Below are 27058 nucleotides of genomic sequence, written 5' to 3'. Positions count from 1 at the left end.
AGGATGAACTCAGAGGGTATTTAGAGAACTATTAAAGCATCCAACCCAATTTAATACAATTGGCAAATATTGACTACTTTTTATGCACAAGATTGACAGGTAGGTACTAGTTAGTGCACCAGCCAAGGAGTCAGGAAGTTCTAAATTCAGATGTAGCCTAAGATATTTACTAAGTGTGTGACTCTGAGAAAATCAGTAAACTCTGTTTGCCTCAGTTTCCTCATCTGTAAAGTGAACTGGAGAAGGAAATAGCAAACCATTTCAGGATTTTGTCAAAAAAACCTCAAATGAGGTCATGAAGAGTAAGATATGACTAAAACAATTCAACAACAATAAATAAACAAGATACCATACTCAAAGGACATATAATAATAAGATAGAAGGATACTCTGCACTCAAAGAGTTTTATATATAAGTGCAACCAGGATCATCTCTGTTAGAAAGGTTTGTAAAGCTTATATCAAGATGCATTGCATAGACATGAGTACTGCTAACCAAATGAGTACTGCTAACTAATTTTGTCTCTTAACCTTACAAAAATCCTATGAAAAAAATTATCAATTTAGTTAGAATAACTTTACCCACATAATGTTTTCCATAGAGCCTGTTATATAACCATATAAATAGAACTAGATCACTTAGATTCTGACAGAAGGCAAGTTTCAGTCAGGAATTATGAAAAAAACCTTATATTGGTGCTGCATATCTTCAATTCACTGATGTTCACTAATATTCGATGTCACATGTATAAGCCTTCACAAACTCTTCAGTGCTATAAATGTAGTCTTAAGATTTTTAAAGACTATAGAAGTAAAATAATATCTGTCATATTTTACCAAGACAGGAACACTTCAATTATCATCCTGCATTTAATAACCTGAATAAGCTGTCCAGGGACCAATTAGCTCCATATGAGAAGATTCATCCCCAGAAGGTTAGTTTCTAGGTGAATTCTTTGACCATGGTAACCTTTTGACATGGGCCATAAGTATAGAAATAGATAATGAACATTTTTCATTCTGATAAAACTAGAATTGAAATAGATACTTATTAGTAAAGGCTACTCAAAAAATCATTCTGTGTCTATCATGGCAGCATGGATTATCATTATTCTAGATTCATCTATTCAAATCAAATGTTAGTGATACCATGATTGATTCACTTGATTTAAATAGGTCACAACACAAAGAAATAAGACACTTGAAAACAAAAAGAGGAAAGAAGATAAGGAGAGAAACATAAAAAGAATATGAAAAAGATAGAAACCAAGTCATTTGGCAATCATCAGCTGCAAGTTTAGCAGAGCTGTAGCCACCCTATTATATATTATAAACAGCCTGGCTGCTGATTTAATGGTAGTCTGAGCAGCATTATCAAGAAATGCTTTCTTCCATATTAATGGGAAATATATTATATGAATCCAATAGTTCATGAAATTAACCAGGGAAAAATGAATTGGAGGGAAGCAACTTTGCAAGTAATGGGAGGCTTCAGCAACTGCTTCCCTGAAGCACAGTGAACATTTTGGGTGCACTTGGGCAAAGTGAATATAAATGAGAATGGACACTGCTGGAAACTTTTAAGCAACATTTTTAATTTAAATCTATTTCAAATTTCTGTTAGAAGGTTGTAGTAGTGAATCCTGTTAGTCCAAAATGCCAATAAGAGTTTAGAGACTCTTGGCCCATTCCCAAAAACATTCAAGGCTAACTGGTATAAAAGATAACTTCAAATCACAGCTTAAAATAGTTTGACTAAATGTAATTCTTAAATATTCTTTATCCCTTGGTGTATCACTCTTGTTTGTCAATCATTAAATCAGAAAATGAGAAACCATTTCCCTTTAGAAGAGACCCAAAGTAGTTAATGCTTGATATGTTCTCCTGGGTGAGGATGGAGAGATCTCATACTTACAGTCCAATAGACATGCGATGAAAAATTACATCTGGGCCACAAATACTGCCCCTGAAAGTCTGACCAAAGCTTTGGTTGGCCTGACAGGATGAAGCAAGATTTTCCACAGAGGCTAAAAGGTAACTTTCCTTCTTCCCAGAAACAGAACCATCCAGGTCTTTCACAATAGCTGCATGAGGAAATGGGAATGCTACTCTGTTAGGAGAGTTTAGAAACTTCAGTTGTTCAGTCTTCACAGTAAAACCACCTGAAAATAGAAAAGAAATTTTTAAAAACTCATCAAGTCTCACAATATCAACTAATCAATCAATTGATTAGCAAGTATTTATTTATATTCTAGGCTCATTACTAGGAGCTGAGCAAAGAAAAATTTTTAAAAATTCTCTAATTTCAAGGAGCTAATAATCTAATAAAGTTCATTATTACTGTCTCAGTGATTTTATTTGAAAGAAAATGAAAATTTGAGAGGAGAGAGAAGGAAGACATAGATGTCCTAGCCTGCTCACTCAGAACACTGGCTAAGCATAGTACCAATACAAATAATGATACTTTACTAAAACTACCCAGATACTAGGAATTTCTAAACAGAATGAATCTCTGAAAAAATTGTTGAATAGATTTAGGAGTTCAGTTCAATTCTCTATTGCTTACTATATACCTTTAGCAAGTTACTTGATCCCCCTAAGCCAAAATTTCTTTACCTGTAAAATGAGAGATTAAATGTAGGTAGATGATGTCTGTGGTCCCTTCTACTTTTGAGTATACTTTTTTATGATATCACTAAGACTTAGGGTTCTCTTTGTAAATGATCAAATGGATTTTATTTTTCTTTTGTTTCCCAAGTTACTAGCACAGCACTATAGGAGCCAGTTCATAAATGATTATTAAAATGAATTTAATTGGGGCAGCTAGATGGCATGGTGGATAGAATACAGACACTGGAATCCGTATAATATAAATTAAAATTCTATTTCAGACACTTAACACTTACTAGCTGTGTGACTCTGGACAAGTCACTTAACTTCAATTGCCTAAAAAAAATTAATTGCAAATATGTCCAAGGATATACTACTACTCTGGATTTTTTCATGAATTCTTTGGGTGAAAGGTCTGGGCAAATGCATTTCTTAAATTCTTGGGACTTCTCAACTGCTGTCTGCTTCCTTTAAATTTTGATGTAGACAAAGTGATAGACTCAAAAATAAGGGCCAAACTCTATGTAAAATAAATCTTTCTGAAATAAAGACCTTATAGAGTACCTAAACAGTTATCTTAAAGCTGGGATCTCAAACATCATTCTGTTTTAAATAACATGCATCCATATTACATATACTGAATTTAGACAAAAAAACTGCTACTATATCTGTCCACAAAGAATAAGTCAATAAGCACTTACTGAACAGTGATTATGTGCTTGACACTATCACTTAGCATAGTAATTCAAATACAAGCAGAAAGGATAATTATGATCATGTTATTCTATCAACTCTCCCCATGACTTAATAACAAATGCTATCTAAAGTCAGAAACTATACCAGACAAATGAAAAACAATCAATGTACAAAATTTAGGTAGGTACAATGGGTAAAGAACTGAACCTGGGATCAGGAAGATGTAATTTCAAATCCAACCTAAGATATTTACTAGCTATGTGACCCAGGCAAGTCATTAACCTCTCTCTGCCTAAGATTCCTTACCTGTAAAATGAGAAGAATAATCTCCTAGAGTTGGAGGGACAAAATGAGGTATTTAATAAAGTGTTTTGTAAAGCTTAAAGCACTATACAAATGAATGAAAGATATTTATAGTTACAAATAATCATGAAATGTAAGGTTCAAAAATAGCTAATACTTCCTTCTATAAGAGATGTTCTTATCTGACCAATTGGGTTTCCAATTCTTATGCCAAGCAGTCTTGGAGTCATGCAGTATAACATCTGGACAAACACTATCCACATCCAGAGAAAGAATTATGGAGTCTGAATGCAAACCAAAGCATACTAATTTCACTTTTTTTTTGTTTGTTCTTTCTCACAGTTTTTCCCCTTTTGTTCTGATTTTCTTTCACAAAGAAATGTGGACTAATGTGGAAATGTGTTTAATATGATTGCACATGTATAACATATATCAGATTGCTTGTCTTGGGAAGGGAAGAAAAAAATGGAAATCAAAATCTTATAAAAGTAAATATTGAAACTATTTTTCCATGTAATTAAAAATACTATTAAGTGGAAACAAAAATTTAAAGCATAACATCTGGGTCCAATTCATTGAATGGCAGCAGGGAAATGATTCCTAACTTTTCCCATATACATATCTACATTTAATTCATCTTTTTCTAAATCTGTATCTATATATCTTTCCCTTCTCCAATATATGTGGATAATATTTCATCAGTTTCTTCTCTTCCCATAGATTCTAGGGTAATGATTGCTGGTATTATCTGCTATTCCTATTCCCAAAGCTTTGGATCTTTGAGAATTATAATTGGTTGAGGGAGAGAAGGAAGGGAAAGAAAGTCTGGTTCACCCCAGGGCTGACCTTGCTAATGTATTATTCACCTCATAGAGATGGGCCTGCTCTCATAGCCTTGGGCTGGGATCTGAGAGACCTTTCTTATCAATGAATTGTTAGAGCTGAGGGAAACAAATAGCCACAAAAAACCCAAAAACAACAAAAAAAGGGTCATTAATTCTGTCCGTGGCTTGAATTTCTTAACTCCTAACTTAAGCCAGTCTTTAAACTTTAAAGACACACACATACACACACAGAGAGAAAGAGAGAGACAGAGACAGAGGCAGAGGGAGGGAAGAAGATATATACATATATATATATATATATATATACACACACACAAACACATATGTTCATCCATCTAGAGATATATATTAGATATAGATAATAAATATGTAATAAATAATCCATTTGTCCAAGTTTTTTAATTTGTTAGTTTCTTGCATTTATGAGAAGGAAATGAGAACAGAAAATGCTTCCACTATAATTGTCTCTAGCCTCTTCTCCACCTTCATGGCCCTATACAATATTTTTCTTTTAATGCAGCCTAAGATCATGTTCAGTTTCTTTGACTGGCATCACATTCTTTGATTCTAGAGATTTTTCAAATAAACCACTGTCTATTCAAGTGCCTCTATCTCTTACTTATGTACTATTCTGTTTTGTTGCTGCTGTTCTTTTCTTTTTTTTCTTTTTAACTTGGTATTAATTATACAACTTCATAGTAATTTCTGTTTAATTTCAGGCCTAACATTGTAGTCAGCCAAGCTCTTTGTTCAGTCTTTCTTTCAGTTATGTCTGACTCTTCACGATCCCATTTAGGATTTTCTTGCTAGAGACATTAGAGTGGTTTGTTATTTCCTCTTCCAATTTATTTTACAAATGAGGAAACTGAGGTATACAGGGTTAAACAGCTTGCCCATGATCACATAGCTAATAAATATCTGAGGCTGGATTTGAATTCAAGGTCCTCCTGACTCCCAGTCCACCATTATCTATTGTGCCAACCAGCTGCCTCAAACTGATGTTGCAGGAAAATATCTCTAGCAAAAAAAGTCACCAATATTTTCCCAATGCACACCCTGTCACTTCGTTTTCCATGTATTGTTTAACAAATGTTGTGGTATTTGAATAAATTCCCTATAAATATCCAAAAAAAAGCCAAAAACTAAAAAAGACTCTCTTGACTCTGGGGAGCATTTACTATCTACCCCACTCATTTGGTACTTACTTTATTGTTCTGTATTATTAATATTATTTTGTGTGTCTCCAACTCGATATTAAACCCTTTGGTGGAAGAGATTATGACCAAGAATCCAGTACATCAGAGATTATTTAGTGAAGATGTGCCAAAGCACATAATTAGCATAAAAATTCACAAATAAGGTTTTGATTTAGGGTTAAAATTTGAGCAATAACTATGTCACATAATGGTACTATTTCATGTTTTACAATAATTTTTTTTCCTCACAAAACCATGAGACAGAGCAAGTATCATTATACCCATTTTATAAATGAGAAGCTTAAGGCTAAGAAAAGTAAAATGCCTTTCTCATTGAAGGTCATACAACTAGTAAGACTTATTTTTTTTGATTCAAAGATCAGTCTTCTTTTTATTACACAGTCGTACCTCTCATTGATTTATTTCAAGAAAATTGTGAATCAGCAAAGCAATTTCTGTTTCATAACTTGAAACACTGGTCTCCAAAAAAGTAATTTTGAAATTATTATTATTTCTATAACATCAATAGGTGAATGTGAACTCCATGCCACATTAAAAAAAAAAAAAAGGCTGTCAAAGGAGCCTTAATCTATTGTGCCACAGTTCTATTCTGTAATCTCAATTTATCAGATGTGCCCCATGCCTCCCCCCACCCTCTCAGAATCAGATCCATAGTCCCGTTCCTGCTCTCAGCACTCTAACTCCACCCTTGCCTGTGTCTACCCCCAGTATCTGAGATATATATAGATATAGATATAGATATAGATATCTATGTAGATAGATAGATAGATAGATAGATATATCATATATATGTCATTGAGAACTCACATTGTTGGCTGGATTCTTGGAGACAATAGTAGTCTCCTTCAGCCCTGGGACCAAACCATGGATCCATTTGGTCCCAGTAAATCTCTCCCTTTCAAATAAAATATTAAAAACTCTCTAATCTCTATCTTGCCTCAAGTTTCTTCCACATTACAAATCCTAAGTGAGCAGAAATTACTTTCCTCCAAAATTGACTCCTTCTGACTGAGTTACTTGGTTGATTTTTCTACAATGGTCAGATTATCACTTTTCACTTTTTGCTTTGCTAAAATAACATTTATGTTTCCCTAGGTTTTTATTTGTTTGTTTTATAAGATTGGGATGGGGCTAATAAGTTATACTGAATTTGAATAGTTCTATCCAATAATATTAATATTACTAGAATTGTGGGCTAGAAGATCTAAGTTATTGGTTCATAAGTCTTCCATCTCTACATTGTTTAGCAGGATTTTCCTTTCTTGGGACTTCAACTCATGTCTCTGTTAATGTATTTCCATGATTAAGAATTATTAGAGACAGATTGGTGGTTCAGTAGATAAAGCAATCAGTACTAAAGTCAGGAGGACCTAATTTCATACTAGACTTCAGGCACTTACTAGTTATATAACCCTGGACAAGTCACTTAACCCTAATTGCCTCCAAAAAATGCCCTACTCTTTTTAATACCCTAGTGCATTTCAGTCTAGATTCCTCCCCTGACTGTACTCTTAGAACTTACCTTGTCCTTTATAACAGCTTGAGCAGGTTCTTATGGCAATACAGTTGTTTCTATCAAAATTCACAAAGGTCGTTTTGGACACCAACAATTCCTGTCTCTTAGGGGTTTTTAATCCGGCTGACATACATGAGATACCTTGCTGATGGTAAAAAGGAAAAAGAAAATATAATAACTAGCCAAAGACTGATACAGAGATAAATAAGCAGATCCAGAAAGACAATTTGTACATTAACAACAACAAATATGGAAAATAAATATTAAGAATCCTGATGAACATCATTACCAATCACTATTCTAGATGATCAATGAAGAATACTACATATCTGCTAGAGAGAAAATGCATTAATTATTCAGAATGAAATGCACATTTTTGGACCTTTGGCCAATGCAGGAATTTGTTTTGCTTGGCTCTGCATATTTATTACAAGGCTTTTATTTTCCTGCTTACTCTTCCCCTCATCAGGTTGGGAGAATGAGGTAAAGACAAAATAAATGTTTATTTATTTTTAAATATCAAATAAAATTAAGTTGATATTTTGTCTAATATTTTATTCTCACTCTCAAGTGAGCTAAGACTAGATAGGAAGTATAGCCTCTATCTGCCCTTTGACTGGGAACATTTGCAATTTTAACCCTGGTGGCCTGGTAAATTCCTAGGAATGTTCTCAGGAAGGACTTCACTGCACTGAAGAACCCAAGAGAAAATGTAAGGAAGTTATTATTAGTTCGGAAATCTGGAATAATAAACTATGATACTTTTACCAGTTCAAAAACTTTGAACATGTCACCTCACCACACTTATTACCTTAAAAAAAATCCCTAAAAAATCCTACAAACAAATAAGTGATGAGGTGTGTTAGAGTTTTATAAGATTATGTGATGATCAACTCTTAATGAACTTGGCTTTTCTCAACAATGTGGTAATTCAAAGCAATTCAAAGCAAATTGGATCCAAAGCAAACTTGGAATAGAAAATGTCATCCTACCATAATCTTTTAGATTTTTGTTTGTTTGTTTTCTTTCTTATGATTTTTCCCTTTTTGTCTGATTTTTCTTGCACAATATGACAAATATGGACATGTTTTTAAAAGAATCACACATATTTAACTTATACCAGATTGTTTGCTGTCTTGAAGATGGGAGAGTTAAGGGAGGGAAGGAGAAAAATAAATGTTGAAAACTATCTTTACATGTATTTGGAAAAAATAAAATGCTACTGAAATTTTTTTAAATGAATTTAAGACCTGGAAATTAGAAGATGAGCATCTACTCTACCTCTGATATTTAGTAGTGATACCCCAGGAGTGTGACCTTGAGCAAATTAATTCTCAGTTTCCTTATCTGAAAAATGGGAGCATTAAACTAAATGACCTCTAAAATCCCTTCCAATTCTAAATTTATTATATATATATTCTGATGATCCATAAAACTGGGGAAAGAGAAAACTAGATAGTTTCTAAGATCCTACGCAGTTAAGTGTCATTGTGGATAGAATACTGGAGTTTCAGTCAGGAAGACTTGAATTCAAATCTAACCTTAGATATTTTACTAGCTTTGTGATTCTGGCAAATCACTTAACCTCTGCCTACTTTGGCTTCGTCATCTACAAAATAGGATACCTCCCTTCCAAATTTGTTGGCAGATCAAAGAGATAATATTTATAAAGTGCTTTGCAAAACCTAAAGTACTATATACATTTTAAATAGTAGCATATTATTATGCTTCTACAATATCTTAAGCTTCATATGAAAAATGAGAAATAGAATTACACCTATTCCATAAATAGGACAAAAGGAAAGTGTTTTTCAAACCTGAATATGCTATATAAGCGAGTTATTACTGTTACTATTCCTCTGGATATTAAACCACAAAATTGAATCCACCCACCTAACCACCAAGATTTCATTTAGTACACTAAAACACAGATATATCTGAGTAAGATATAAATAACTTTGCACAGATATAAATTTACATGTTTGTACATAGAATGTAATATTTTCTCTATAGGCTCAGTGTATTAATGATTGAATGCTTACAATTTTAGATGGTTGGTGTAAGAATGGCCACTTTGGACTTCTGGCCAAGATGGCGGTGTGGAGGCAGACAGCTGCTTGAGCTCCTCGTTTTCTCTCAGAACTTACTTCATGACAAGCCTCAGACTTAAAGCTTGACCCAGAAAGAAATCCACAAATAATCACCAAGAGAAGACATCCTTGAAAGTCACCAGAAAAGGTCTGTGTTTGCTCGGGGGAGGGTCAATCAGACTGGGCCCAGACTGAGGGCAGGCAAGCCAGAGCGAGACAGGCAGCTCACACAGCTCAGACCAGAGGGGGAGGGGTACATTTTCTGCGAAAAGACTTTTTCCCCAGTGTGGATACTCTGTCTTGGCAGCAAGCCAGGAGCAGTGGAGAGGGTGTAAACACTGGAGGTGAAGATTAAAACCCCAGAAAGCCAGCGTCTCTCAGAATCCGGCCACCCCCAACCCTCACCTGGACTGACTCAGTGCGTTCTCAGAGCCTCAGAGAGCAGACTCAGTACAGTCATTGCTGTTCTGTTAGTGGCTCTCTGCTGCCCTACCCCAGTCTGTAGAGGAAGCCCATTAATACCATCCAGCCCCATCCCCCACAAAACAGACCAATTGTTTCTCTTGTCAGTTTGTTTTCTTTGATTCCTACTCTGACAAAATGAACAAAAAATTCAAAAGGGCTCTAACCATTGAAAGCTTTTGTATGGAGAGAGAGCAGACTTCAAACACTGAGGACACTAAAAACAGACTGTCCCCAGATGAATCCCCTAAGAGGGATATGAGCTGCTCCTCAATACAAAAGAATCTCCTAGAGGAAATCAAAAAGGCTCTCACAAGAGAGCTGGAAGAGAAATGGGAAAAGGAAAGGGAAGCTCGGCAAGAGAGCCTGGAGAAGTCATCCCATGCATTCAAAGACAGAGTGGATAAAGAAATCAAATCATTGAGAAACAAGATTAGTGAGCTGGAAAAGGTAAACAACTCCAAGGAAAACTGGATTAGTGAACTGGAAAAAGAAAACAGCTCTCTAAAAAATAAAATGGAAAAAATGGAAAAAAATTCCATAGAAGATAAAAACTCAATTGGACAATTACAAAGAGATATAAAAAAAGTGAGTGAAGAAAATACATCATTGAAAATTAGACTGGAACAAGTAGAAATGAATGACTCAAGGAGAAACCAAGAGGTAGTCAAGCAAAACCAGAGAAATGAAACAATTGAAAAGAATGTCAAGTACCTTATCAGAAAGACAACAGACCTGGAAAACAGATCCAGGAGAGACAATTTGAGAATAATCGGACTCCCTGAAAAATGGGAGGAAAAAAAGAGCTTGGACACCATTTTCGAGGAAATTATCAAAGAGAACTGCCCAGACGTTCTTGAAACAGAGGGTAAAATAGACATTGAAAAAATTCATCGATCACCTACTGAAAGGGACCCTAAAATCAAAACGCCAAGAAACATAGTGGCCAAGTTCAAGAACCATCAGACAAAGGAAAAGATACTGGAAGCTGCTAGAAAAAAACAATTCAGATATGGAGGATCCACAATAAGGATAACCCAGGATCTAGCAGCGTCCACATTAAAAGAACGCAGGGCCTGGAACATGATATTCCAAAAGGCTAAGGAACTTGGTATGCAGCCAAGAATAACTTACCCAGCAAGAATGAGCATCGTTTTCCAGGGAAGAAGATGGACATTTAACGAAATAAATGAATTCCATCTATTTTTGATGAAAAAAACAGACCTACATAAAAGGTTTGATCTTCAAATACAGAACTCAAGAGATTTCTAAAAAGGTAAAAAGAAATCTTGAGAACTACACTTCTGCCAAAAAAATATATAAAGAACATATGTACAATTTGTCTTAGAAACTAGAGGTGGAAAGGAAATTATATCATAAAAAAGTGTAAAGTGGTGGTACTACATCTCATGAAGAGGCAAAGGTAACCTATTATATCTGAGAGAAAGAAAGGAGGGAGATGAACATAGTGTGTATCAATAGACATATTCGATTTATGGTGAAACTTCTTCCACTTCATTGAAAAGTGAAAGGGAAGGAGTAAGCTAAGGGGAAGGGAATACAGAAATTTCGAGGAAAAGGGGTAAAATAAGGGGAGGATCTTTAAGGTGGGGAAGAGATCCTAAAAAGGGAGGGCTGTGAAAATCAAGTAGTGTTCACCAGTTTAATACTGGGTAGGGGGATAAGAGGGAAGGAAAGGACAAAAGCATAAGCAGGGGTTAATAGGATGGCAAGCAATATAGAATTAGTCCTTCTAACCATAAATGTGAATGGGGCAAACTGCCTCATAAAGAGGAAGCAGTTATCAGACTGGATTAAAAGTCAGAATCCTACTATATGTTGTTTACAGGAAACACACCTGAAACAGGGTGAGACATTCAAACTAAAAGTAAAAGGGTGGAGCAGAATCTATTATGCTTCAGGCAAAACCAAAAAAGCTGGAGTAGCCATCCTCATCTCAGATCAAACAAAAACAAAAATTGATCTAATTAAAAGAGATAAGGAAGGGCATTATATCCTGCTAAAGGGCAGCATCAATAATGAAGCAGTATCAATATTAAACATATATGCACCAAGTGGTGCAGCATCTAAATTCTTAAAAGAGAAATTAAGAGAGCTGCAAGAGGAATAGATAGCAAAACTATAATAGTGGGAGATCTCAACCTTGCACTCTCAGAATTAGATAAATCAAACCACAAAATAAATAAGAAAGAAATCAAAGAGGTAAATAGAATACTAGAAAAGTTTGATATGATAGATCTTTAGCAAAAGCTAAATGGAGACAGAAAGGAATATACTTTCTTCTTAGCAGTTCATGGAACCTATACAAAAATTGATCATATACTAGGGCATAAAAACCTCAAAATCAAATGTAGTAAGGCAGAAATAGTAAATGCATCCTTTTCAGACAACAATGCAATCAAAATTACATTTAATAAAAAGCCAGGGGAAAATAGACCAAAGAATAATTGGAAACTAAATAATCTTATACTAAAGAATGATTGGGTAAAACAGCAAATCATAGACATCATTAATAACTTCACCCAAGAAAATGACAATAATGAGACATCATACCCAAATGTGTGGGATACAGCCAAAGCAGTAATAAGGGGAAGTTTTATATCTCTACAGGCCTACTTGCATAAAATAGAGAAAGAGAGGGCCAACGAATTGGGCGTACAACTAAAATTGCTAGAAAAGGAACAAATTAAAACCCCCAGACAAACACAAAACTTGAAATTCAAAAAATAAAAGGTGAGATTAATAAAATTGAAAGTAAAAAAAAAAAACTATTGAATTAATTAATAAAACTAAGAGTTGGTTCTATGCAAAAACCAACAAAATAGACAAACCCTTAGTAAACCTGATTAAAAAAAGGAAAGAGAAAAAGCAAATTGTTAATCTTGAAAATGAAAAGGAAATTTTTACAATAGTTAGGAGCTACTTTGCTCAACTTTATGCCGATAAATTCAATAACTTAAATGAAATGGAAGAAAACCTTCAAAAATATAGCTTGCCCAGATTAATAGAGGAAGAAGTAAGTAGTCTAAATAGTCCCATCTTAGAAAAAGAAATAGACCAAGCTATTAACCAGCTTCCTAAGAAGTCCCCAGGACCAGATGGATTTACATGTGAATTCTACCAAACATTTAAAGAACAACTAACTCCAATGCTATGTAAACTATTTGAAAAAATAGGGGATGAAGGAGTCCTACCAAACTCCTTTTATGACACAGACATGGTACTGATACCTAAACCAGGTAGATCAAAAACTGAGAAAGAAAACTATAGACCAATTTCCTTAATGAATATTGATGCTAAAATCTTAAATAAGATATTAGCAAAAAGACTTCAGAAAATCATCTCCAGGATAATACACTATGATCAAGTAGGATTTATTCCAGTAATGCAGGGCTGGTTTAATATTAGGAAAACTATTAATATAATTGACCATATTAATAATCAAATTAATAAGAACCATATGATCATCTCAATAGATGCAGAAAAAGCATTTGACAAAATCCAACATCCATTCCTACTAAAAACTCTTGAGAGTATAGGAATAAATGGACTATTCCTTAGAATAATCAGGAGCATATATTTAAGACCGTCAGTAAGCATAATATGCAATAGAAATAAATTACAACCTTTCCCAGTAAGATCAGGAGTGAAACAAGGTTGCCCACTATCACCATTACTATTCAATATAGTACTAGAAAGGCTAGCCTCGGCCATAAGAGCCGAGAAAGAGATTCAAGGAATTAGAGTAGGAAATTAGGAAATCAAATTATCACTTTTCGCAGATGACATGATGGTATACTTAGAGAACCCCAAAGACTCTGCTAAAAAGCTACTAGAAATAATTCAAAATTTCAGCAAAGTGGCAGGATACAAAATAAATCCACATAAATCCTCAGTATTCCTATATATCACCAACAAAATGCAACAGCAAGAGATACAAAGAGAAATTCCATTCCAAACAAATGTTGAGAGTATAAAGTATTTGGGAATCCATCTACCAAAGAAAAGTCAGGAATTATATGAGAAAAATTATAAAACACTTGCGACAAAAATAAAGTCAGACTTAAATAATTGGAAAGACATTCAGTGCTCTTGGATAGGCCGAGCGAATATAATAAAGATGACAATACTCCCCAAACTAATCTATTTATTTAGTGCTATACCAATCAAACTCCCAAGAAACTATTTCAATGACCTAGAAAAAAATAACAACAAAATTCATATGGAAGAATAAAAGGTTAATAATTGCAAGGGAACTAATGAAAAAAAACTCAGAGGAAGGTGGTCTAAGTGTACCTGATCTAAAGCTATATTATATAGCACCAGTCACCAAAACCATTTGGTATTGGCTAAGAAATAGACCGGTAGATCAGTGGAACAGATTAGATACAAAGGACAAAAAAGGGCACATCTATAGCAATCTAATCTTTGACAAACCCAAAGATACCAACATTAGGGATAAAAATTCATTATTTGGAAAAAACTGTTGGGAAAACTGGAAATTAATATGGCAGAAATTAGATATGGATCCACACTTAACACCATATACCAAGATAAGATCAAAATGGGTCCATGATTTAGGCATAAAGAGGGAGATCATAAATAGATTAGAGGAACAGAGGATAGTCTACCTCTCAGACTTGTGGAGGAGGAAGGAATTTATGACCAGAGGAGAACTAGAGATCATTATTGATCACAAAATAGAAGATTTTGATTACATCAAACTAAAAAGTTTCTGTACAAATAATACTAATGCAAACAAGATTAGAAGGGAAGTAACAAATTGGGAAAATATTTTTAAAAGCAAAGGTTCTGGCAAAGGTCTCATTTCCAAAATATATAGAGAACTGACCCTAATTTATAAGAAACTGAACCATTCTCCAATTGATAAATGGTCAAAGGATATGAACAGACAATTCTCAGATGAAGAAATTGAAACTATATCCACTCACATGAAAGAGTGTTCCAAATAACTACTGATCAGAGAAATGCAAATTAAGACAACTCTGAGATACCACTACACACCTGTCAGATTGGCTAAGATGACAGGAACAAATAATGATGAATGTTGGAGGGGATGTGGGGAAACTGGGACAATGATACATTGTTGGTGGAGTTGTAAAAGAATCCAGCCATTCTGGAGAACAATTTGGAACTATGCCCAAAAAGTTGTCAAACTGTGCATACCCTTTGACCCAGTAGTGCTACTACTGGGCTTATATCCCAAAGAAATACTAAAGAGCGGAAAGAGACATATATGTGCCAAAATGTTTGTGGCAGCTCTTTTTGTTGTAGCTAGAAACTGGAAGATGAATGGATGTCCATCATTTGGAGAATGGTTGGTTAAATTATGGCATATAAAGGTTATGGAATATTATTGCTCTGTAAGAAATGACCAGCAGGAGGAATACAGAGAGGCCTGGAGAGACTTAAATCAACTGTTGCTGAGTGAAATGAGCAGAACCAGAAGATCACTGTACTCTTCAACAACAATACTGTATGAGGATATATTCTGATGGTAGTGGAAATCTTCAACATAAAGAAGAGCCAACTCACTTCCAGTTGATCAATGATGGACAGAGGTAGCTACACCCAGAGAAGAAACACTGGGAAGTGAATGTAAATTGTTAGCACTAATAACTTTCTGCCCAGGTTACATGTACCTTCGGAATCTAATGCTTATTGTGCAACAAGAAAATGTTATTTACACACATGTATTGTAAATAGGTTATATTGTACCACATGTAAAATGTATGGGATTGCCTGTCATGGGGGGGAGGGAATAGAGGGAGGGGAGGGATAATTTGGAAAAATGAATACAAGGGATAATATTATAAAAAATATATATATATAATAAAAAATTATTAAAATATAAAAAAAAAGAAAAGGAACAAATTTAAAAAACCCCAGACAAACACAAAACTTGAAATTCAAAAAATAAAAGGTGAGATTAATAAAATTGAAAGTAAAAAAACTATTGAATTAATTGATAAAACTAAGAGTTGGTTCTATGAAAAAACCAACAAAATAGACAAACCCTTAGTAAACCTGATTAAAAATAGGAAAGAGAAAAAGCAAATTGTTAGTCTTGAAAATGAAAAGGGTGAACTCACCACTAATGAAGAGGAAACTTTTACAATAGTTAGGAGCTACTTTGCTCAACTTTATGCCGATAAATTCAATAACTTAAATGAAATGGAAGAAAACCTTCAAAAATATAGCTTGCCCAGATTAATAGAGGAAGAAGTAAGTAGTCTAAATAGTCCCATCTCAGAAAAAGAAATAGACCAAGCTATTAACCAACTTCCTAAGAAAAAGTCCCCAGGACCAGATGGATTTACATGTGAATTCTACCAAACATTTAAAGAACAACTAACTCCAATGCTATGTAAACTACTTGAAAAAATAGGGATTGAAGGAGTCCTATCAAATTCCTTCTATGACACAGACATGGTACTGATACCTAAACCAGGTAGATCAAAAACTGAGAAAGAAAACTATAGGCCAATTTCCTTAATGAATATTGATGCTAAAATTTTAAATAAGATATTAGCAAATAAACTTCAGAAAATCATCTCCAGGATAATACACTATGACCAAGTGGGATTTATACCAGGAATGCAGGGCTGGTTTAATATTAGGAAAACTATTAGTATAATTGACCATATTAATAATCAAATTAATAAAAACCATCTCAATAGATGCAGAAAAAGCATTTGATAAAATCCAACATCCATTCCTACTAAAAACGCTTGAGAGTATAGGAATAAATGGACTATTCCTTAAAATAATAAGGAGCATATATTTAAAACCTTCAGTAAACATCATATGTAATGGCGATAAACTAGAACCTTTCCCTATAAGATCAGGAGTGAAACAAGGTTGCTCACTATCACCCTTACTTTTTAATATAGTACTAGAAACTCTAGCCTCAAGCAATAAGAGCCAAGAAAGAGATTCAAGGAATTAGAGTAGGAAATTAGGAAATCAAATTATCACTTTTCGCAGATGACATGATGGTATACTTAGAGAACCCCAAAGACTCTGCTAAAAAGCTATTAGAAATAATTCAGAATTTTAGCAAAGTTGCAGGATACAAAATAAATCCACATAAATCCTCAGCATTTTTATACATTACCAACACAATCCAACAGCAAGAGATACAAAGAGAAATTCCATTCAAAATAACGATCGATAGTATAAAATATTTGGGAATATATCTACCAAAGGAGAGTCAGGAATTTTATGAGCAAAATTACAAAACACTTGCCACAAAAAAAGTCAGATTTAAATAATTGGAAAGACATTCAGTGCTCTTGGATAGGCCGAGTGAATATAATTAAGATGACAATACTCCCTAAACTAATCTATTTATTTAGTGCTATACCAATCAGACTCCCAAGAAACTATTTAAATAACCTAGAAAAAATAATAACAGAATTCATATGGAACAACAAAAGGTCGAGAATTTCAAGGGAAGTAATGAAAAAAAAATTAAGTGAAGTTGGTCTAGCTGTACCTGATCTAGAACTATATTATAAAGCAACAGTAACCAAAACCATTTGGTATTGGCTAAGAAATAGACTAGTTGATCAGTGGCATAGGTTAGGTTCACAGGGCAAGATAGTGAATAAAAATAGCAATCTAGTGTTTGACAAACCCAAAGATCCCAAATTTTGGGATAAGAATTCATTATTTGACAAAAACTGCTGGGAAAACTGGAAATTAGTATGGCAGAAACTAGGCATGGACCCACATTTAACACCACATACTAAGATTAGATCAAAATGGGTCCAAGATTTAGGCATAAAGAACGAAATCATAAATAAATTGGAGGAACATGGGATGGTTTACCTCTCAGACTTGTGGAGGAGGAAGGAGTTTGTGTCCAAGGGAGAACTAGAGACCATTATTGATCACAAAATAGAAAATTTTGATTACACCAAATTAAAAAGTTTCTGCACAAACAAAACTAATGCAAACAAGATTAGAAGGGAAGTAACAAATTGGGAAAACATTTTTACAGTTAAAGGTTCTGATAAAGGCCTCATCTCCAAAATATACAGAGAATTGACTTTAATTTATAAGAAATCAAGCCATTCTCCAATTGATAAATGGTCAAAGGATATGAACAGACAATTTTCAGATGATGAAATTAAAACTATTTCCACTCATATGAAAGAGTGTTCCAAATCACTATTGATCAGAGAAATGCAAATTAAGACAACTCTGAGATATCATTACACACCTGTCAGATTGGCTAAGATGACAGAAACAAATAACGATGAATGTTGGAGGGGCTGTGGGAAAACTGGGACACTGATGCATTGTTGGTGGAGTTGTGAAAGAATCCAACCCTTCTGGAGAGCAATCTGGAATTATGCCCAAAAAGTTATCAAAATGTGCATACCCTTTGACCCAGCCATACTACTACTGTGCTTATACCCCAAGGAAATACTAAAGAAGGGAAAGGGACCTGTATGTGCCAAAATGTTTGTGGCGGCCCTTTTTATAGTGGCTAGAAGCTGGAAGATGAATGGATGTCCATCAATTGGAGAATGGTTGGGTAAATTATGGTATATGAATGTTATGGAATATTATTGTTCTGTAAGAAATGACCAACAGAGAGGCTTGGAGAGACTTACATCAACTGATGCTAAGTGAAACGAGCAGAACCAGAAGATCATTATACACTTCAACAATGATACTGTACGAGGATGTATTCTGATGGAAGTGGATATCTTCAACATAGAGAAGAGCTAATCCAATTCCAATTGATCAATGATGGACAGAATCAGCTACATCCAGAAAAGGAACACTGGGAAATGAGTGTAAACTGTTATTTTTACCTTCTGAATCCAATTCTTCCTGTGCAGCAAGAAATTCGGTTCTACACACATATATTGTATCTAGAATATACTGTAATGTATTTAACATGTATAAGACTGCCTGCCATCTGGGGGAGGGGGTTGGGGGAGGAAGGGAAAAAATCTGAATAGAAGTAAGTGCAAGGGATAATATTGTAAAAAATTACCCATGCATATGTACTGTCAAAAAAAAAGTTATAATTATAAAATAAAATAAAAAGTAAATAAAAAAAAAAAAAGAATGGCCACTTTGAAAAAACTTTTTGAAAATCCCAATTGCTAAAAGAATGAAGCACATGAAAAGATTGAATCCATTGACATGGCCAACAAAGAAAGCCACATTCTCTTTTTTATAGTATTCTACATCAATTTATATAACTTGAATGCTCACATGTGCACATTAACACATTTGCAAGTATGATCTTCAATAATTATATTTTAAGTGATCCATGAGGCTCATATAGAGCTTTTCCTCTGAAAAAGTTTGCTAAGTCTATCTTTTTCTATTTCTATGAGACATTCAGGCAAAGACAACATTTTGGCAATGAAACTAGAACTTTAATTCCCAAATCAATTCTCTGTTGACTAGATTAGGAACTAGATTAGATTACATATAGGAAGACACCATATCCACTGTAAATTGTTATTTATGCTGATGCTACAATTGTTATTTCTGTTTTCCCATTAATTGAGAAGTTTAAAATATGAGTATAAAGTAATATTTGGAAAAAACTGGAACTATTTATAAACCAACCTCACATGGTAGCCTAGTTTCGACCTTATTCACATTTTCAGAAGCATCACACTAGGATAATAGGCCATTTAAATAACCAAAATAATAATAATAATAATAAACCACAATTGCACCATCAGATTCTGCAGTTTACCAAACATTTTAAATGTCTAGGAAATAGTAGGGCGAAAACTTAAATATAGGTCTTCTGATTACAACTCATTGACTGTTCTCTTCAACATTCTTTACTATCATCCCAATATGAAAGATATATAAAACTACAACAGAAGCTCCAAGGTAGCCATATTTTGTTGCTAATCCTTTATTCATAACAAAATAAAAAAGGAAGGACTAGAACCATGATGCTTTTTCATATAAAGAATTCCCAGGTAAGGACACCCACTTCAACAATGCAGGCTTGTACCTTCTCTGCAACTTAAAATTATGAAGTACTTAAAATACTGTGAATTAAATGATTTGCCTGGGATTCTACAACCAGGATTTGAACCTAGGTCTTTCTGACTTTGGAATTAGAGATATCCATTAAATATTATGCAGTCTCCCTACATAATAGAAAGTAAATTAGAATGATAGCAAAAAAGTCTAGGCATTTCTTCTGATTCTGTCACCAACTAATTCTGTGTTCTTATGAAAATTATATCTTCACTTCTGTGGTCTCAGTTTCCTCAACTATAAAATGGTGGGAAATAGATGTTAGACTTAATAATCCCTAAGGTTATAAAGTCTGTAGTTTTGTGATTTAAATGACTTCCCTGATATTAGTAACAGTCTAAAGATTCATCTTTGGAGAGTCTAGCAATCAGATTTTGTCCATAACAGACCTGGGGAATTTTGTTTAATGTTTCCCAACAGAGAACTCTAGTGGTATACTTGTTAAGGGATTTAGAGGCATTCAAGTGCATGTTACTAGTGGCACCCCAGGGTGTGATTATCTTTGATTATCTCATGATAAGAACCCTTTTGTCATAATTTGCATCTTAATTTATGTAATTTTCTCATTAATAATGATGTCTAGTTAACATCAATTAAAACTTTGTGACATCAATTTAACAGGAAGATTGGTTATTCAGCTCCATGGTCCTTCTTTTCCTTTTTTTCTTTTCCTTCTTTCTTTTTAATGGGGGAAGTGTATAAGGGTTAAAGGAGATTTCTGGGAATATTCAAAGCCTCTGATCCACTATTGCCATAGTTCTTAAATGTGGGGAGCATCCTCTCCTAACAAATATATATTCCAAATAATCACAGCATCTCACAAGTATTAACTCTTTGAAAAGAAGGAAAGATTATCATTTATTTTCTCTCATGAGGATTATCCAAAAGAGGTTTAGCAAGAATAATAGAACAGGATTAAGCACAGGGAAATTTAGCTTAATATAGTGACCAAAATAAGTCCTTGGAAGTATGAATACCTATTATCCTGTGAAACAGTCCCTCAAGAAAATTTAAAGGCATGGTCTTAAAAGGTATGGTAATCATTGATGGTAATAGATGACAATTAGTGTTTATATAGCACTTTAAGATTTTCAAAGTACTACATATAAAATCTAACTGGACAAATCATTAGAAACAGAGCTATAGATGCTTCTTTAATTCTTTAATTCTGCCTTTGCCCAGTTCTAATATACTACATTGATTTATGTTCAATCCACAGATTTCTAATACACACAAATGTGTTTTAGAGGTTGCTAAATTGCCTGAATAACCTTTGGTACAAAGTCAACCTCAAACTTTTGAGCAGTATAAGTCATCAATGGTAGTTTTATAAACTACTGTGAAAGAGGACCAAGACAGAAATAACACTACCTACTGTCTGTTCTTCCCGCTCTGATACATTATTTCCAAAGATCTCTTCATTCCCATTTCAATGTAGATGCCTATTGGGCCTCTTTGTTTCATCTTTCAAAAAGCAAACAATTACCCATAATCAGTGCCCAGTCTTCATCAAATCAAAAGAGACATCAGCCATTCCCCATACTATGCATGAGATGGGAAGAGATCTATAACAATAGTCATTATTTAGAAATGTAGATTTTGGATAGCAGCATAAAATAGTTGATAGTTGTCATAAAATAACAACAGTAGTAGTACTGTTACAGTACTACTAGTATACTAATAGTATACTATTACAAAGTATTTTACCTATATTATATCTTAATTGAGATTCAAAAAACATGGTGTGCATTTTTATTTCTGTTTTCCAGGTAAAAAACAAAGGTCAAAGAAAGTAAATGACTTGTGGCTGTTTCACTTTCTAGATATATGACCTTAGGCAAGGGTCTTAGCCTTTCTAGGTCTCAGTTTCCCATCTGTAAAATGAAGGGTTTGGTGATCTTTAAGGTCTCTCCTAGCTCTAAATCTATGTTCCTATAATTTTATAATAATTCTTATAAATGCTTAGAATCACAAGATCAAACATAACTGAAGAAAAAACATGAAATTTACTCTGTATAGTTCTTATTCCACTCTTCCATAATGCCTCTCATTTAATGAAATAAGGGCACACAATCTCCATTTCTGCTTATATCCTTTCCTTTAAGAAGTTTCTTTATGTAAGATGCACATGGACAAAGGGGCCATGAAAAAAGTTGGCTTGCCACAGATGGAGTCAATCTTATTGAAAATATTTAAAGACATTTAAAGTTTAGACTGTGAGTGGGGAACTAGAAGAAAGGGGTTGAAGTTTTAGGAAAGAAGATTTTAGACTGATTAAGAGAAAAAATGTCCTAATCATCAGTGCTAAGGGTACATATGTATAGGAAACTCCTAGTGTTGCAACATTTTCCATGAGTACATATTGGCAACTTATCTGTCACTTAGAGAATGCCCTGCAGTATTGAGAAGTTTAAATAGTTTACCCATAATTCTACAGCTAGTTTGTGTCAAAGGAGGAATTTGAATACAGTTCGTCCTGACTTTCCATTCTCTATTGATTATAATCATGCTGTCTCCCTCCTGACATTTAAAAATTTCTAAAAATGAAATGGATTATTTCACAAAGTAGTATTGTAAATTTAGGTCTCCAGATAGAAGCTAAACATATAATAGAAGGGATTCTTACTAAGATACATAGTAGTTGGATTAGCTAAATTCTGAGGTACCCTTCACCCCTAAATGTAAAGGGCTGAAACTCCAAAAAGGTATACTTGAATCAGACAACTGAGCACTTAAGGCTAATTACCTATTCAACAATTACTCTATTAGCATATGTTTGGAAAAATGTCTCTTCTCACTATTTGGTGCTTACTCAGTGTTTGGTGTTAAGATAATCATAGGCAAGGATTAGAGGGTGAGGTGGTACAGGCCAGAGTCACTTTGTGGCAGGATGAGGAGGAGAGAGGTGGAGATTCTGGACTCCAGAATCAAGAAGACATCTTTGACTAAACTCCTGGCAGTTTACCTGCTTCTCCCCTTAAAGACCAAGGACTTTTAGTTATCCTGACTCTGGCTGATCTTGAGGCCTCCAGGAAGCTATCCCAGATTTAACATTTTGGTATCCAAGGTGTGAACCAAGGACCTTAATTTCACTGAACAAGTCCTTGTGACTAGGAAATAGGGTGAGTATTTTAATAGACAACCAGGGAACTTACTTTGTTAAGAGCTAAACTAGTAACTTTTTCTAGCTGAAATGGGGCAGATATTAGGAAAAGATTCTCTTCCACCCCAACCCCCAACCGCACCTCCACCCTGAGGGAGCTCCATAGAAAGCATACTTAGATTGATAAAGAAACAAGGTTTGCTTGTAACTTGGGAGCAGATTGGTGGACTCTTGGATACATTAGAATGCATATCCCCTTGGTTCTTCAAGGAAGAAAAAATAGAGGCAAATAATTGGAAACTAGGAAGAGATCAACTTTGTGAATATTATAATGATAAAAATCCTGATTCAATTTCTAAGGAAACATTCTATTCTACAACATAATACAGTTGGCCTTAAAGAATCCCACCAGTTCTAGAAAAAATAAAAGTTTTAAAAGCAGCCACATAAGGAAGTGAAGAGAAAGTGGATGAGAAAGGAGAGATTAATGGAAATATTGCCAGAGGGCATGAAGACTTAAGTGAAATTGAAGGACTTCCTGATTCTCACTCTCACAGTCCAGCTTCAACTCTGCCTATACCCAAGCAGATTGTTGAATCTCCCCCATCAACTTCACCTTCCTGAGTGGAGGGAAGAGAAGGAGTGGGAGGGGCAGTGATATCATCAGCACCTCCCCCCCAGCAATCACCCCCTCCTATGACTAGATTATCAAGGGCACTATTAAAGCCAAAGAAAAAGGGCAGAACACAGCTGATTTGAGAATATAAATGTATCCTATGATTGAACAGCTTGACTCTTCAGGTCAAGAAAGGAGAAGATACACTCCTTTTTGATCTAGAAATATTCAAAGACCTAAAAAAAGCTTGCACTCTTTATGGGGCTATATCATCTTCATCTTATGTTAAGATGTTATTAGAGAATTTGGCTTATGAAATTTTAACTCCTAGCGATTGGAAATCTATAGCAAGGACATGCTTAGAATCTGGACAAAACTTGTTGAACTTTCTGACTATAGTGAACTCTGTAGGATAGAAACCCAGTGAAATAGGCAATCACCTATGACCAACTAACAGGTGTAGGTTCTTATGCAGACACTTCAGCACAGATTAATTACCCCATAGCAGCATGTGAGCAAATTGCTTCTGCTGCTATCAAAGCATGGGGACAGAGGAGAGGCCTTCAAGAAAATAGCACAAGGACCAAATGACCTTTTGCTGATTTTGTGGGACATCTGCAGACAATTGTCATACAAACTACTGGTGAAAATGCAGCAACAGAAATTATGATAAGGTAGTTTGCTAAAGAAAATGCTTATGAGGTTTATAAAAGAATTATATTAGGACTACACAAGGATTGCTCCTTTAGAAGAGATCATAAGACATTGTGCCACAGTAGGCACAAATACCTTTTATAGCCAGGCTATAATGCAGACTTCCCAAGATCTGGAACAGGGGAAGACAGGATCCCTTCTGGCAAGGGACTTCCAGAAACACTCATCAATGCTTCCAATGTGGTAAAGTAGGGCATCTGAAAACTCAGTGTTGACAAAGAGACAGAGTGAGAAAATAGGGTGGGAGAACAAGACCCAAAACCCCATGTCCAAAATGCAGCAGAGGCTTCCATTAGGCATCAGAATGTAGACTGATTCAGGGAAATGGGATGAGGGGCCCAGCCCCAGGGCCCATGGCAAAAAATACTTGGGGCATGATGGCAGCCCATGCTATACCCAGTGAGCCTTTAGAAGTTCAGTACTTAGATATGACCAGTCAGCCAAGAAGCAATCTGATGGGAGAAAGGGATTATAATTGGAGAGAATAGAATTGTATACAGCTGGGAATACTGGGATATTCCCTGGAAAGGTGAAATCTGTTCCTCTCCAGCCTATGGATCCTTTGCCTCCAGGCACAGTAAGCTTGACCATTTCACCTCCTGAGAGTACTTAAAAAACAGTGTTCATCCATACACTGATATGGGAAACTGGGGAATGTGTAGATAATATCCCAGTCACTAATGCAGGTGGACAATGTGTGACTTATCAACCAGGAGAAGTAGTAGCATCAGGTTTACTGATACAGACTCCTAATAAGCAATCTGGTGATAGTTGCCCAGATTCTGACTCTAAGCAACAAAATCCAGGAATATTGTAGATAGCAGCTGTGACAGCTGACTGACCTATGTTCACTATCTATATAAATGGCATACCATTAGAAGGATTGGTAGACACAGGTGCAGATCACACAGTTATTAGAGGTACCAACTGGCCCAGTCACTGGCCAAAGATTAAGGCAGATACCTACATGTCTGATGTAGGAGGATCAATAGCAGCTGAAGCTAGTGCTAACCTTTTGAGATGGACTTTTGAAGGCAAAACAGGAGTTTTTACTCCTTTTATAGTTGAAAAAATCCCCATCAATCTGCAGGGAAGAGTCATTTTGCAACAATTAGGATTAAAAATGAGTACTTCGGTTTTTTTAGGCAAGGATGCTGTTGAAGGCCTGCCAACACTTTCACCTGTTCCTATTCAATTGAAAACTGATACACCAGTATGGATAGAACACTGGCCCTTAGGGAGCGATAAAATTCAGCCATTATTAGATATAGTACAGGAGCAACTTGACCAAGGATACTTAGAAACTTCTCTAAGTCCTTGGAATTCCCCTGCATTTGTTGAAAAAAAAAGAAATCTGGAAAATGGAGGATGTTGACTGATTCAAGAAAAGTAAATGAACAGATGGAAACTATGCAAACTCTACAGCCTGGATTTCCATCTCCTACTCAATTGCCTAGAGAATAGCCTCTTTGGGTTATAGACATTAAGGATTGTTTCTATTCTATCCCTCTAGATAAGGACGATATGAAAAGATTTGTCTTTTCAGTGCCCATCATTAGCTTAGCTGAGCATTATAAAAGATATGAACGGACAGTTTTGCCACAGGGAATGAAAAACTGCCCTACTATGTGTCAAATGTATGTTGCTGCTGCTCTTACTCCAGTAAGAAAAGCCTTTCCAAAAGTAATGTTATTACATTACATGGATTGGGATGTGCACCTGAGTAGCAAATGCTAAAACCATGTCTACAAAAGACCATAGAAACACTAAGGAACTTCAAATTGAACAGAGCTCCAGAAAAATATTCAAAGACATGCTCCTTTTCAATATTTAGGATATGAAGTATACCCTAAGGTCCTTACAGTACAAAAATTTTCCTTAAAAACAGAGAAGCTAAACACCTTAAATTACTTTCAGAAATTGATAGGAGATATCCAATGGATGTGTCCAGTGTTAGGCTTAACTACCTATCAATTGTAATCATTATATGACATTTTAAGAGGAGAGTGCTTTAAACTCACCATGCCAGCTTACAAAAGAAGCTCAAAAGTCTTTGAGAGAAGTTGAACTAGCTTTATCCAATGTGGTTGAAAAAGTCACTCAAAAACCCTTGGAAATATCAGTTTTTGCTACACAAGAAGCACCCACAGCAGTCCTTTATCAGGGAGACAGTGTGATAGAGTGGGTGAACCTCCCAGCACAACCAGAACAAGGCCTTGCTCCTTACCCAGTGCTTGTGCTTAGAATTTTATTAAAGGCCATTAAGCAAGCAGTACAATTATCTGGGATAAGACCTGAAAAGCTATATACTTTTTATACTAATGCATAAATTAATGTTTGCTGTGAAGCCATCCCAGAGTGGCAAATTTTATTGGCCACAACTTCAAATTTTACATACGAGTCTCCATTAAAGATAACTAGACTATTACATAATTGGTGATGGATTCTTGAAGAAAAGGTTTCTAAAGTTCCTCTTAAAGGACCAACTATCTTTACAGATGCATCCAAACATAATATTTGCACTGTATACTCTCCTGACTTAACTATAAAGAGAGTAGTCAGAACTCCTTTTCAATCCACTCAGCAGAATGAATTGTATGCAATCATTCTAGCTCGCTCTTATTATCCAGGAGATATAAATATAATATCTGATTCAGCCTATTCAGCCCAAATAAAATTTGTAGCTTCCAATATATATATCAGCTCTTTAAGGAGCTTCAAAAGCAAATGCGAAAACATCCAGGTATTGTATCTTGCATATCCACTCTCATAGTGGACTTCCAGGTCCTATTTTTGATGGTAATTCAAAGACA

General features: G+C 34.9%; 1 protein-coding gene across 1 annotated transcript in view; it reads right to left on the bottom strand.

Moving 5' to 3' along the window:
- The window catches only part of PKHD1 (PKHD1 ciliary IPT domain containing fibrocystin/polyductin), a 645163-nt gene that overhangs the window by 310231 nt on the left and 307874 nt on the right, over positions 1 to 27058 (bottom strand). Inside the window, 2 exon segments of the mRNA XM_074264713.1 lie at positions 1915 to 2161; positions 7193 to 7331. Coding sequence (XP_074120814.1) covers positions 1915 to 2161; positions 7193 to 7331 — 386 coding nt within the window.

The sequence above is a fragment of the Sminthopsis crassicaudata genome, chromosome 4, assembly GCF_048593235.1.
Source record: "Sminthopsis crassicaudata isolate SCR6 chromosome 4, ASM4859323v1, whole genome shotgun sequence".
Lineage (NCBI taxonomy): Eukaryota > Metazoa > Chordata > Mammalia > Dasyuromorphia > Dasyuridae > Sminthopsis > Sminthopsis crassicaudata.
Note: the sequence above shows the minus strand (reverse complement) of the source record. Positions and strands in the feature narration are given on the sequence as shown.